Source organism: Eschrichtius robustus, chromosome 1 (genome assembly GCF_028021215.1).
Source record: "Eschrichtius robustus isolate mEscRob2 chromosome 1, mEscRob2.pri, whole genome shotgun sequence".
NCBI lineage: Eukaryota > Metazoa > Chordata > Mammalia > Artiodactyla > Eschrichtiidae > Eschrichtius > Eschrichtius robustus.
In genome coordinates this window covers 128,812,180-128,827,006 of record NC_090824.1, presented here as the reverse complement: position 1 = coordinate 128,827,006, position 14,827 = coordinate 128,812,180, and the positions used below count along the sequence as shown (strand labels likewise).

The 14,827-nt window shown below is 38.5% G+C and overlaps 1 protein-coding gene across 5 annotated transcripts in view; it reads right to left on the bottom strand.

The window, feature by feature from the left end:
* The window catches only part of MAP2K5 (mitogen-activated protein kinase kinase 5), a 263,644-nt gene that overhangs the window by 75,784 nt on the left and 173,033 nt on the right, over nt 1–14,827 (bottom strand). For 2 of the 5 annotated variants that reach the window (XM_068554385.1, XM_068554405.1), the window contains exon 17: nt 3,553–3,582. The exons of 2 other annotated variants lie outside the window; for them this stretch is intronic. In XM_068554385.1, coding sequence (XP_068410486.1) covers nt 3,553–3,582 — 30 coding nt within the window. Of the gene's footprint in view, nt 1–246; nt 365–654; nt 825–3,552; nt 3,583–14,827 lie in introns of those variants that run through there. One more of the 5 variants, XM_068554423.1, reaches the window with a different exon arrangement.

Sequence of the window (14,827 nt, the reverse complement as noted above, 5' to 3'; positions counted from 1 at the left end):
CCATGGACCAACCCTTCTCATCTACACAGGAGGCCTCCCGAGGGCAGAGAAGGAGAGCCAGGAGAAGGGCTTGGTGGGGCTGAGCAGGAAGGAGGGCAGTGGTTCGAACAGCCAACCAAAATCAGAGTTCACAGAGCCAGTCATTTGGTTTAGTCGCCTGCAAGTCCTCGCTCTAACTGTACCCATTCATCCCCAAGGCAAGGCGCCTCATCTCTCTGAGACTCAGTCTGCTCACCTGGAGGCTGGAAATAACAGTCCCTGCAGGTGGGATACACAGCCCGAGTCAGATAACAGCAAGTGCTTTGGAGCTGGATGTCGGAAAGGTGCGAGGTGAATCTGACATCGTTGTTCCTCCTATTATAAGCTGTAGTAAGAAGACCGTGTATTTATAATGGCTCCTAACCTTTCTTTCCATAGAGCCCTAAACTGCATGCCAGTGAGGCTACGCAACTTTAAGGCCTAAAGGAAACCAAAACAGACAGTGTTTTCAAATAACAGATAAAAACCCAACCCCACAAACAATGAGATTCATGGAGAATGATTATCTCAACAAAAAATCCAGTCCTTTAACCTTTATGTTGGTCCCAGGCTACTGACTCTCCCTGCTATCTTCCCAACACCCCTCCCTCGTCTGCATCCCCACCAGATACACACTGTGTCACCGGCAGGAAGAGGCGCTGCTAACGACGCTGTCAGCAGCACTGACGCTGGGCTGGGGGAAGGACGAGTCTGGACGCTGGCCTCGCCTCCCCTCTTTCCCTTCTGCTCATTTTACACTCTGCTCCAGCTGCAGCTGGCAGTTTGCGAGCACATCCTCTTGCAACCTTTGGTTGAGGATTAGAAATTCATATCCATAATCTTATTTGATCTGCATACTTCTAATCAGATAGGAAAGGTAGGTATCAGGACGCTCATTTTAGAGATGAGGAAACAGGCCAAAGCAAGAGTTAAGGCCTGCAGTGACCGGACCTTGTTAGAGCTGGGTTCTAATCCTAATCTTCTGGCTCCTGGTCTAGAGTTCTTTCAAACAGGCCAGTCTCCTCAGCTTGCCACTAGTGAAGGCAGCTGAGATCTGGTTCCCTGATTTGACTTTGAGTACCCAGCCCTGGGTACAGAAGGGATGCAAAACTGTGATATCTTAAGGATATATGAAAATCTTTCATGTGTTCAAGGGCCAGACCAGTAGGTAATAATTAAGATGAGGCAGTCCTCAGCCCGGTAAATAAAGCTTTGAGTCTATGGCTGCTTTGTAAACTAGTGAGTTACCTATCACTGGAGGTGTTCAACTTTGCTTTTCAGAGATATTGTAGAGAGGTTTGATTCAATGTTGTCTGAGATCACTTTCCACTCCTGAGAGTATGTGATTCACTCCTACCTATTCCACTTGGGATTCAATGGCCCCAAACCACCTACAGTACAACAATGAGCAAATCAGCCAACCTGTTTGTCCAGTTTATGAGGGGAGGCTATCACACAGAGTGGTCAGGGGTTCAAATGAGATAATATGGGCCAAAGAGAAGGTATTATTTCATAATCCAGTCCCTGCGATACTATAAAAATAAACATTTTTCTTCATGTGCTTTATTTGAAGGCAAAAGGGTAGAAAAGGAATCTATAAAGTAACCTTTCCCAATCTTCAGTCTATAGTACAAAGCCTGTAAAATAAATGCCAACTCCATCAAAAGTCATTACTGATTCCAGCAAGGAAGTGCACAAACTTCTGTTGAAAGACCTGGGAAATAGGCCTGATGGCATCAAAGCTGCTTCTATTATTTGAAATGAAAGTCCCAATTTGGTGACAATATTCTATCACGATTCAAGGAATACAGTTTTCCCCTTACTCTGGCATAACAGTGATTGCTACCTAGGGAGTTCAGCGCATTAGAATTTTCCAACTTCCACTCGACTGATCAAGTAAACATATACTTAAACATTCCAGAAAACAATACTGCAAAGGTAGACAGCCTCTTTCTAAATTCGACCAGAGCCTTCAAAAGCTTCATTTGTCAAATGCAATCGTTTCTTAGACTTATCACTTATCAAATCTCACTGATTAAATACTCTAGGCATTAGGAATCTCAAGAATACAGCTACATTCCCAATCTTTGTATTTTTTTTTTCTTAGATGGCTTATACAAGTTTTCTATTAAGATTTGTTTGACAGAAGTTATATAGTGCCTCTTCTCTTCATTTACAAAATCTGAGGGGATTGCATACATTGGCCAAACAGTGAATTGTTTAAAAATTACTGACAGAATAAGAGGCTTACCAAGATAAATATTCTAATGAGCTATAAATCCTGAAAATGTGATTTTAATTTGATGGGCTACCTAGAGCTAAGCAGCAAGGCTGTATACAGTAAAATCTCACTAAATGCAAGCATGCATGCCAAGTGATTACATTTCGGATCTTCTCTTTAAGGAAAAGATTATGTTTAAACAAAGAATCCTACAAATTTGAAAAGTGAGACTGACACTCTTGAACCTAACAACTTGGATGATTTCTCCTCCACTTATCTGATGGCTTTAACTAGAAAAGAAAAAGGATACAAAAGAGACATTTCAGCGTGTGAAGGGGCTTTAAATGTCCACATGGGTACCAGGACAATTTGCTTAAAACTGCTTATAAAGATGGTAGAGAGAATGAGCCCCATCCTATTATTCAATAACCATGTTTGTGATGCATCTGCATAATCTAACCATGCATAAATTAGTATGTGTAATACAACACTTATTTGCATAATAATAGCAAGTTAATAGATGCTTAAAGAGCAGAGACCAACACCACCTTTAAATCAGACATGCCTCCAGGCACTTTGGCCTGTACAGACCAAGATGCCAGAAAAACAGGGAGCATCAACCAACAGTCAAACCATTCATTTTTCATCCCTCTAGACATTTCACTCATTTCCCCCCACACACTGGGGAATCATTTTCAAACCACAAAATAGCTTTATATTTTAAATGCTAGCACCCTTCTATAACAAAAATCTTAAAGAAATTACTATAGAGATTATTATCAGCAATGGTAACACAATGGACATTTTATTTTCCTAGAAATGTAAATAGGAAGGGCAAATTTTTTAAAAAGAAAATGTTCGAAATCACAGCCACATAAAATTGGGGGCACATCTTTTTGCTTAGCAAAAATAATGACCTAGATTAGATATTTTCACCCTTCACCTCAATCCTTTAATTCAAATAACTAACTGAATCCAAAAACGCAAATAGTGTATCAAGAAAAGGCTGTGCCCCTCTTCCAACCTCAGTAAGAGCACATGGTACTGGGTTGGGATGAGGAAAAACATTACCAGTGTCACACAAAGGAAGAGCACAATGATGGCTTTCAACCTTTAACAAAGAGGAAAAAAATCTGGAGTATAAAAAAATCAAAAATCAATAGAGACTCCTAAATGACTCCTTTAAGATATCACTTTTCAATTTAACAGGACAGATTTATTTGTATGTGGCTCAAATGTTCACAATTGCTCCCTGCACTTCATACATAGGAATGAATGTCACAGTGGAAAACGGCAGTAATGAACAATCTTACCTGAGGATATGGAAACCTCCCAAGAGCAAGCTGAGAAAGGAAATAATATTTGTCTAGTTATAGATTTGCATGCAGGGCAGATCTTAAGACAGACAAGTACTAAATTTCAGAATTACATCCAGCAAATATAAAAAGCTCACAACCTTAAATGCACAAACTAAATTATTGCTGTAATTACATTGAAAGCTATATATAGAATGAACATTCACAATGGACAATGTTGTATCCCTGATAAAATATTCTATTTTTAACGACTAAACACTACCCTTACGTAGTTTCTCTTAGGAATATTGTCAGCTGTACGGGCATTATTCACATTTACAAGTGTACGACAGTTTCTTCTAGACAGAGATGTAAAACCATAGGATATTGTCGGCTTTTCCTCTTGTAAAAATGGAAACACTTAATTGCTCCTAGCCCACAGCTCTGTAGAACTTTCAGTTATAAGTATTATAGGAAGAGTTGTAGGAAATGGGGAGTGGGCCATGTGAAATAGAAAATTTTGCCATTATTTTCATTCATTTGTTAGTTTTTTTTCATCCATTCATATTTAGAAGAAAAGAGCTACTACTAGTGGGAAAGTGGCATTTCAAGACTGTGAAGTTGGAACTATAGGTCTGAAATTGGGTAAGCGAATCCTTACAGCTTCCAATTTTATTTAATTTGTAAACTGCGATGTGTTTCTAGGCCACTCACTTAATTTTGGTCTTTGGATTCTCACCTGTGAAAACGAAATGATTCAACCAGGAATAGGATTGATATGAAGTGATAAGATCAAATTTACCAAACATACCATAATTTATTTAAAGAAAACAGTGGCTAAATTTTGCAACTTCATAATGTGGCCCATCGTCAGGTCTGAAATCCTTTATAGGTATTTGTAAATATTTTCAAAGTAGAATCACTACATCAGGGAACTTTGAAGCTAGAATGGATCCAAGGAAACATCAATCTATTTTACAGATTAGAACCCCAGAGTCCCATTGAAGATGTTTCCACACAGTTAATCAGTAGAAGCCTGGGGACTGACCCCAAGACTTGCAACTTAATCCAGGATTCCTTCCAGCATATTACATTGCTTTTCTAGATCTTGAGAAGTTGTGCACTTATCTCAAAGACACTGACACTGCTCAAACATTTTTGAACTCCTCTTTTGGAACTGTGTTTAGAATCATTTCAAGTCACAGAAGAACAACTACTTCACTTTATCAGAACTGCATCTTATCTTGAGCTTAAAATTATACCCCTCTGCTTTTTGATCATGTAAATTATTTGTTGACTCAGGTCTGAATGGCCTATGGGTATTACCAAAACCCAAAGCCAACTTCAAAGAATAAATATTTTGCTCCTTAATAAGTATAGACATGAAGATGCTGAGGTTAATTTTTAAAGTTCTAAAACCAGTTTGAGCAACAGCAATGTAATAGGAATAAACCATATGACCATGTAAGGTGACTACTTGGAAAGGGCCAACACTCATTTGGATGTGTGTGTGTGTGTATATATGTGTGTGTGTATATATATACATATATGAATACTTGGTAAGATTTGTTACCTTGTACTCATTTCTTGTATACTCAGAGTTCTCAGATTTTCAAGACATGAAGTTATACTATCATTGTTTCATTTGGTGGACATCATTAATCTGTTCAACTATAGAGTGAAGGAAAGAGAGTGTGGATGTTAAACTCCCTTTCACAGTTTTGTGTGATTATGTCTGTTGTCTATATGCTGCTATTAATTAGGAAGGGGAGGGACTCAGCTCTCCACTGCCTCCACTCCACCCTCACCCAATATAGGCTATTGATTTGACTTAACATTCTGTAAATACAGTGTGTTTCTGGCCAATGAGAATGTGCACATTGATTCAGAAGGAGCCACTATGGTCTTTTGTGGCAGTAATGGGTGGGCTAGGCATTTGCACAATTCTGTACTGAACTGACAGGCAGTGACTGCTCACCAAAAGCTGTCACCTATCATCACACCCATCTGCAGATTATGAGTTTTGCACATTCTTTCATTTGGAAAAAGTAGCAAGAGGAGGGTCTCTCGTCTGAAAAAGCTGACAGCTTAACAACTACTAGAAAACGTTTAGAACAGCCTATCTGAAGTCCTTCTACAGGTGCTGCACCATTCACTCTGGTACATGTTGAACATGTCATTAGGGCCTATGGAAGAATTCTGTCCACGTAGCTCACCAGCAGAAGAAACTTGCCCACCATATATACAGTTAAGGTCTAAACTAGCTGGCCAGTGCCAACACTGGCCATTGGTTCTTATAGATTAAAGAACTAAGCAATGATAAAAGGAAGACTTTTTTAAAAAAAAAAGAGTGTGATGAGGTGAAAAATATGAACTTTTTCCACTTCAACACAAAGCCTCAAATTCTCAAGTCAACACCGTTCTATGGAGAGGCAAAGCTACAGCAGACTTGGGAATGTGCACTCATCTACTTGGCCCCCTCTCACAACTGGTAAAAGGTAATTAGGCTGGCTGATGATATTCATTTACTCTGTAAGAGACCTCCATCAAGAGAACAGAGAGAAAATTCAGCAGGGAGCCTCTCTGTACCAGCCTGCTTGGGAACAGGTGGCAATGCTTGAACTAGTGACCTCAACATTCTTGGAACTGCCTTTACTTATGTGCACTTTCCTGATATCCTGTGGAAGCTCAGTCTTACTTGTCAACTACATTCCTGTGAGGACTGTTTCTAAGGCATCTTGCAGGTCTGACCTCTTTTCAATCTGAGGGCAGAGAATGGTTCCCTGCTCTTGACCAGAGACGCGCAACAATCATTTCCTCTCCCACAGTGTCACCACTGGGCTGCTCCAGTGGCAAGCCAAGGATTCCTCCAATTCTGCACTAGTGAAAACTGGCAGCGGTACTATAAGGCTGGCACCACAAGCAGTCATTTTAAGGCCCTGGGAGAGGGAGCTGCCTTCCATGTATGTCTCTGCCCTTTTAGGTTTAATGCAGCTGCAATGTTTATGTTCTACACTATTTGTCTTGTGGCAAAATAGAAGGAAATATATAGCTAAGCCCTAGAACCTTTTTATCAAGTTCAATTAGGAGAAGGTAAAAAAGGAAAAGGGCTCTTAGCAGATATGGCTGAGGCTGTCAAAAGTCAAAATAAACACTGAACCCTTATGGGGAAGAGGGAGCACATATGCTATGAGTGAATATTTCAGAGACAGACGGACCTGGGGCCATTCTGTATCTTTTACCCTTACTGGTCTATTCATCTACTTGCATTTCCCCAGTTTTTATTGTCAAGGTATTATAAATTAGGAAACTTACAAAAGAGAGTATGTAATCTTCTCTGAAATGGCCTGCAGATATGTCACTGTACTAAATGTGTTTCAGATTTAATGAAGCTTTAATGTCCTTTTTAATTTTGCCTGTTTCTGTATCACCAGGGGTCGGGCAAGGCAATCAGCACTCAAGAGGGTGGTTTGGTTTAAAACTAGGAAAAAACTCATTTGCTTATGAGTTGCACTGTATTTTCTTAATTAAATTTACTGAGTAAAATGGTTTAAGTTCAGCCAACCAATGACCTTTGTATGTAGATTTAGATTTATAAATAGGTTAAAGAAGAAAAAAAAAAGAATCACAACAAAGCAAACAGATTAGGGCTAAGCCAATGGAAGTCTTTGCCCTCTTTATCATCTTTACAAAAGAAGCGTTTAAATTTAGGCAGCTTAAGTCCAGTTAAAAAAAAGTATATTGAAAAATGTGGATGCACAGAAGCGCCAGCAATTCATCAAATGACTCTAACATCCTTTTCATTCCCAGCAGGGGAGCGGCTCACATTGTAAAAGATTTGGAAAAGCTTTATTTATTTTGGGGAAGTGGAGGTAGAGATGAGGGAGGGAGAGGATTCTATTTAATGTTAAATAAAAAAGTGCATTTTAATTCTAAATACATAAGATTCAGCAAAGTGCTAAATACTCTGTTCGTTGTGGGAGATTTACTATTCAAAAGGCAGAAAAAGAATGCTCTAAAAACATTTACCAGTTGGGAATACACTTAAATAACAGCAAACCACTAACCTTTCACTGTAAAACTAGGACTGCTCCTTAGTGTTATCTTATTGATCTTTGATTTGTCCAACCATAGTCTATGAAATACTCTTGAGTTAGCAGTTTCTGAATATGTTGGATTTTATAATTTAAATAACCAATATATGTGTGGGTGTGATTATAACAATTGCCAAATACATAACGAATGCATGATAGAAACATTTGTATCTTAACAAAAAGGGCAGAAGATATTTATTTACAAAGCAACAAAAATGGCTTCTGTTGATAATGAGAATAATTATTGTCATGAAGTCATAAATGATAAAGAGAAAACATACATTGTAACCAGAAAGCAAGTGCAGGACACAAACTCAGGATATGTTCTTGGTGATCAACTGACCAACTTAGAATATCAACAATGTGGGAGTAGCTTTAAATTTACAGTTATACTGAAGAGCATTGGATTTTATAAATTCTTAATTTAGACATATTCTATGTTTCTCAGCAAAACTGCAAATTGAAAATAAGCATTTTCAATATAGCCAGTGATCTAGTTGAAGGAGGACTTTATAGTCTGAAATGTTCTAAAATTTGTTCTTAATTACCCTTGTGCACATTTTACACAATTAAATTTCCATTGAAGGATTTTGCATTTAGATTGTGCACTGCAGTTAAACCTTTATTTTACAGAAATGCAGTAGCCACTTTGGGACATTCAGACACAGGGAAACTTTAAAAAATCAGACTTAACTACTGGATTACATAAAATTCCCTAGGTGAGATTTCATCCCAAGACCAATTTACACAGTCCTAGAGAGAGTTTAAATCATCTGAAACTATGCTAGCGAAGAACCATAATAAATACTAAATACCTCAAAATCTACCCTAAGATTTTACTTTTCTTCCCGTGTATCAATTTCACTGTCCTCTTACTGTATGGTTTAAAAACAATCCAAAGGATATAACAGCAATTTACCAGTGTTAAAGTGCTTCGGAGGTTAAATTGACAACAAAGAACACAGAAACACAAAGCGTCTTGAAGTAGGGTTTCAATTAAATGTGGAGGATTTAGTAATGCAGTACCAAAAAAAAAAGAGTTACAAATTAATTTAATCTTCTGCCTATAGTTTGCAGCTGCACTCCGAAGTGTCTAGGGCTTAAGAACAAAGCCTTGAAAGGCCTCGGAGTGAGGAAAGCTTCAATTTTTAATGTATAACGCCATTAGCTGATAACTTGTGGAATGCGCAACCCCTGCGGAGGGGCATAAGTGCGAGTAACAGAGACGGATGAAGTGACATATTTGTTCATGTCTAGAACTATGAGGAAGAGGGTTATTACTAACACCATCAGGCCCAACAGAAATATGCCCTAATAACCTTTGGGACCCTCCACATTATCAGTTTTCACTACATCAAATATATTAAAATCAAAACCTAATTCACTTTAATTAAAGACAATTAGTTTGTTTTACTATTATTGTTTTAACTTGTGTGACATTATAATACATTGCAAATTAAAGACAGAATATTAAATATAATGAAAGCATCAAACTGTGTACACCTTCCCACCCATGCTTGGTGAAATCAGCTTATCACCGGTGTCTATTTAAGGAAATTCAAGAACAACCATCATTAAAAGTAGTGCAGAAACATTTAACCCTAAAAAGAATACAGTGGAACCATGCATATGTTTTCCCTATTCAATTTATACTTCTTTTCACATAATGCTTTCCTATAACTCCAAGGATTTCTTTAACACAAACAGAATTATGGCCCAATGGAGGCACAAGAAGCTTAATTAATTTGCCCAAGGTCATACTGTAGGTTGGTGGCAAAGCTTGTTAAATTACTGGTAACTCTGGGCTCTACAGATGTTTTGGCAATGGCAAAGGCCCCTGTCTGCAAAGGCCCCAGAGACTTCTAGTGCAGAGGGTGAATGAACCACAGCAAATAACTCACGACGCCTGTTCAAAAGGTGCCAAGTGCTCTGGAGAGCTCACAACATCTTCTTTGTGTAGAAAGAGCCTAAATGTGAGTTTCCCACCAGGAGTGCTTCTTAACAGGTCCCAATATTTTAAAAAGAACTATTCATCCTCACCAGAGTCCATTAATAAAAAGTAAATTTATTTTAACTTAAAGATCCCAAGCACAGTAGCACAAAGAAATAAATCAAACATTTATCCATCATTCAGAAGGTCCTGCATTCTATCCCACAGATTACTAATAATAATGGAGAAAAGACAGCATCACAAATAAATGTTTCTAATACAGTGGGGTTTTTCTTCTCTTTTTAAATTAGAAATGGGTTTATTACAGTGGACACTTAAATGGGGCCAGGGCAACAGTAATTCACAAGTACAATATCCTAATGCTGTTCCTTTAATTGCTTTATTTGTTTTACTGTTAAAAATGATTGCTTGCTGTAGTCTAACCATGAATGCTGAAAAGCATGATACATTGAGGTCTCAACCTGGGCAAACTGTACCTAAACTTACACTTTATTGCAGCTTAGTTCACAATCTTCACCTAATATAGGGTTATATCCCAGCGCAGCAGGAGGATAAATCATCCTGGAATATTACTCTGGTAAAGTTTAGCTGTGACTGGAGCATATGTGCTTTCGAGCCACTGAAGCAAAGGCCCATAAAATACACTAATTACTGGAAGTTATGGTCACTGAGTGATTGATAGCGCTCTGCAAGGCAACTTCCTCATTTTCAGCTCTTCTGACGGGGCTCATCCGCCACATAGCAATTATTAATTCATGACCCACCCCTCAGGCATTAGTACCTTTACTTCTAATTCTCCTGCTACCAAACTACTGCTACAGCTGGACACTGTCTTTCTTCATTCTGATGGCTGGGTAAGGATGATAAAAAGTAGATTTCACGCTAAATGCTATTGTTTTGAATCTTTAAATGTTGCTTGGTCTTTCTAACCCTTCTGTCCTAAAAAACATAATTCTCCTTCCTCTCCCATAATGTTATTTCACTTGCATCATTTTCTATTTTCTCTTTAAAAAAGAATTTGTGTGTGTTTATGCATATATATGTATATGTATGCATATGTGTATATATGTGTGTGCGTGTGTTTGTATATGTGTGTGTGTATATATCAATTCTGTCTGTCTACACTGTATTAGATCAAAAACTCTGAATAATTTTTTAGTGGAACACTGTGGTTTAAATGCAATATGTAACTTCAACTAGGCCATAGTAAATATGAGGCAGCTAACTGATTAAAAAAAAAAAAAAAGGCAACCCCCCCAACCCTCCATTTAAATAGACCCACTTTTGTAGCTTTGAAGACATTCTAATTGTTTCAAGTTGATTTCCATCAGTAGCTTCACTCAGAGCAATGCTAATTAAATAATATCTGGGTATATAACTGAATTTCTAAAAGTCACTTAGAAACAACTGCAAAGGTCTCTTTTGATGGTGTTCTGTGCCTTGAGAGGAAATTCAGTGAGAAACTCTGAATTAAGGAGAGATAAAGTTCAGTCATGATGGATGAAAGCAGACATTTTACTTTTCTAATAGAAAAATAAATGTTCTTCAAATTTTGAACAACTCAAAATGCAATAATACTAAGGGTGGTTTTCCTAGGTGGAATCTGAGATAGTGTAACGGATGAATAGATGACTCCAAGCTACCTATCCTTTCAGTTTGTTTCAAATTATTCCTCCTCTTCTGTTGGGAGTTAGTCCCAGAAAACAATTTTGAGGACAAATTCCATACCCTCCCTGTTCATACCATTCACTGGGCAGTGTATCACATCCCACCTGGTAACTATCTTCCTGTATCTCTAATGCCTGGTAAATTTCACTTGTTTAAGGGCAAACTCTAAGTCATAAACTTTCATATGCTCTCCGTGACACCAGAAATAGTATTTTGCAGTAGGCTGACCATGAGCATTTGTTGATTATGATATACGCCCTGATGGTGATGTCTCCTAGAGCCTGGTCAACTTGATGCTGTATGGCTTGGTTGCTTTACTATTAAAGCTACAACACTTTAATAAACATAGTATACAAACTTTTCAGTATTAGGGGCTGATAGTTTTAACTGGCAAGGCCCTCTTACACATACTTCACTGCTTAGAATAATCACTTTCACATACTTCAGCATTATGATTAATTTAGATGGCTTATTTCTTGTTAAAGACTGAAGGGGTACAAGAAGGGAAAAGATTAGAGTTAACTGCCCCCAAACCCATCTCATGTGCTTGATGCAATAACCATTTTAATCTTCACAGTAAGAATTAAGAAATGACACTCTTTCAATATGTTTGTACAATGCTGACCTGTGTGCTCTAACAGTGGGTGGCTTTAATCCTGATAACAGCCCCTAGAGACCTAGCTTGGTGGGGTGTCCTCCATTTCTAAACTGCTCACTGGAGTCACGCAGCTACAGGTACCTGAGAAAACATCAGTGCTGGGGTATAGTCTATCGAGCGCAGTCTAAGCCACACTTGTATTTCCAGACATTTCAAAGTCAAGAGAGTCATAATCAGGTAATATGCTCACACTTCTGGCCTCTTTGTGTGTTGCTGCTCCTGAGAGAGGGGGGAGGGAAGAAAGGAAGGGAGAGGTATGGAGTGGCCATCCCCATGCCAAGACTCCATGCATGCAGGTGAAGTCATCTTGGATTTCCCTTCTTAACCACCATCTGACTACACCCTCACCACCCACAGAATCCTGAGAAGAAAATAAATCGTTGTTACTTTAAGCTATTAATGTTGGGTAATTTATTAAGAGTAATAGATAACTGAAATGCTATCCTTGACACTGATGTCAGCCCTCCCACTCACCTGCCCAGTCCTATGCGCTTTTCCACTGCACTTTTACTTATCTTTCTCCCTTGTAGTCAAGGAGCTCCTGAGGGCAAAGTTTGTATCCCTACTGCCAACACAAGGCAGCACTACATAAATGTTTACTGATTAGATGGAACTCTCATCTACCTGTTTCCATTTTATTATAGCAGACATACTGGAGATGAGGTTAATTTTTGTGTTTCTTAAAAAAAATAAACTAGGTCTTGGCTTCTGAAAAACAACAGCAATTGTACATTTCAAAATACAGTAAAGCTGAACCAACTACAGGGATAGTGTAGGTAGCAATCCTGTGAAAAGCAGTGTTGACTATGAGCAGAGTCACAATAAACCAGTCTTTCCCTTTATTTGATTTCCTGCTCATTTACAGTTACCATTTCTCTCTCCTTTTTTCAAACTACTGATCTACTTCTTCTCTACAGCATAGTGGAAGAAGCAGACTTTCATCCAGAGTCAGACACTTAACTGCGGCTCCCCGGTCTAGTCACCTAACCTTTCTGGAAAAGTCCTTTAATTTCTCTGGATCTCAGTTTCCTTATTTGCAAAATGGGAACATTGATGCTTATAGATCAAAGTTGGTGGAATAACCTTGGGTACCTTAAATTACTGATTTTTTGGTCATTTCCATCACAGTGGGGAGAAGCTTGAATGCGATAATGAATATCAAATGGCTCTGTAAAGTATTATGTACACATAAAGTGTTGTCACCCTTCTAGAATGACACTGAGCAAGAAGATGTCAACAGCAAGGAATAGAGGAAAGCACACTCCACGTCACATCAGAGGTCCCAGCTGCCAGTCCTCGTCTGCACGGTCCCAGCTTATGCTGCACCTGTGGGCACAGTCCTTCCCTTCTCTGGACCCAAGCTTCCTCACTGGTAGGAGGAGGGATCTGATTTAACAAGTCCTAATGTCTCTCTTCTAGTTAAAAAACACTCTAGTCTCTAAATAGAAGATAAGGAGTGCAAAAGATTTTTCTAATTAAATGTTAAAAAAATGTTAAAATTATTATTATTCGGTTCAGAACCAAAGTACGGAAAATAGTCTGTAGGATCTTTGAGAGGATTTTTAAAGCCAATTTCAGGTCACTGGATTTGAGTATTGATAGAACCCTATGAGCAGTGGTTTTTATTGCTCAGTATCTCAAAGGTAGCAGCAGCGGTTCCTCAAATTATCACACTCAGAATTTTAGAGTTGACAGATGTCACTAGAACACTGCCCCTTTTATCTTTTAGATCTCAACTCAAAAGTTAACCCGACACCACTCAGTTACTCCTATCATACGGTGCTGTTTATTTCTGTCTAAAAAGTTATTATTGTCAAGCACCCTTCTTTATAATGTAGGCTCCATTAAAGCAGGGATTTTGTCACTTTCATTCCTAGCAATGCCCCCAGTGACTAGCACAGTGCCTGCCACATAATGGGCACTCAACAAAAGTCTGCTAAGTGACTAAATGAATAAATGACTGCATCTTGTCTAACCTTATACCTGTCTCTTCTACAAAGTATTTCTTAAAAAAAAAACAAACCTGAGACAAGTATTCAGTCACTACTTAAATGCCCCTAGGGATGGGGGCATTTTTTTACCTCTAAAAGGATGACTGCATTGTTGAGTAGGAAGGGTGCAGGGATCGATCCATTAGAAAACCCTTCTTCATACTGAATAGAAAACCATGGGCTTTTTGTTTTCGTTTTTTCGTTAGCTTCAGAAAGTTCAGCCCGCCAGTCATAAAGTAGCAGCTTGCCTCTCCACTGACAATCCTTCAAACACTGGAATATGGGTTGTCAAATGCCTGCTTTGTCTTTCTTCTCTTTATTTCTTCATTCTTCATATCAAGACTTTGTTGATTTAATGTTTTTTTTCTTTTTTTTTAAAGTCCAAATTTTGTGTGTTTGTGTGTATACACGATTTGGACATGTGCTCTTGGAAAAACTTTAAAATCAGTCTGAAATCCATCAAAATAATAAAATGCTTAGCTGGGACTGCTAGCACCTGTTCCATCTTGTTTTGTCAATCTCATGGTTGTTCAGGATAGCTCTGAGCACAAAGCAAGCTCAACAATGCCTCATTCAGTGGGAAACACTTCACTTTGTCTGCCAGTTTCACATTCACTACAATCACTGACAACCTTGGAAAATGCACATTTAGGCATGGTAATCTGAGACAGCTGGATCCCTTCACAGACCTTGCAAAAGGCTGAACTAGTCGATCCATCATCTGCCAAAGGTCATTTTAACAGCTCCTTTTTGCAATAAGTTATATAAAATTTTAGACAAAAAATGACAATAGAAAAAAATCAAGTTAAGACAGAATTACAGAAAGGGGAGTGTGAACAGAGGAATGAGTGACAGGAACTGTTACATGCTCTTTTCCTCAATATTCTTCAATGGAAGGGAAGGAGGCCCACGACAAGGATTCCAGAACCAC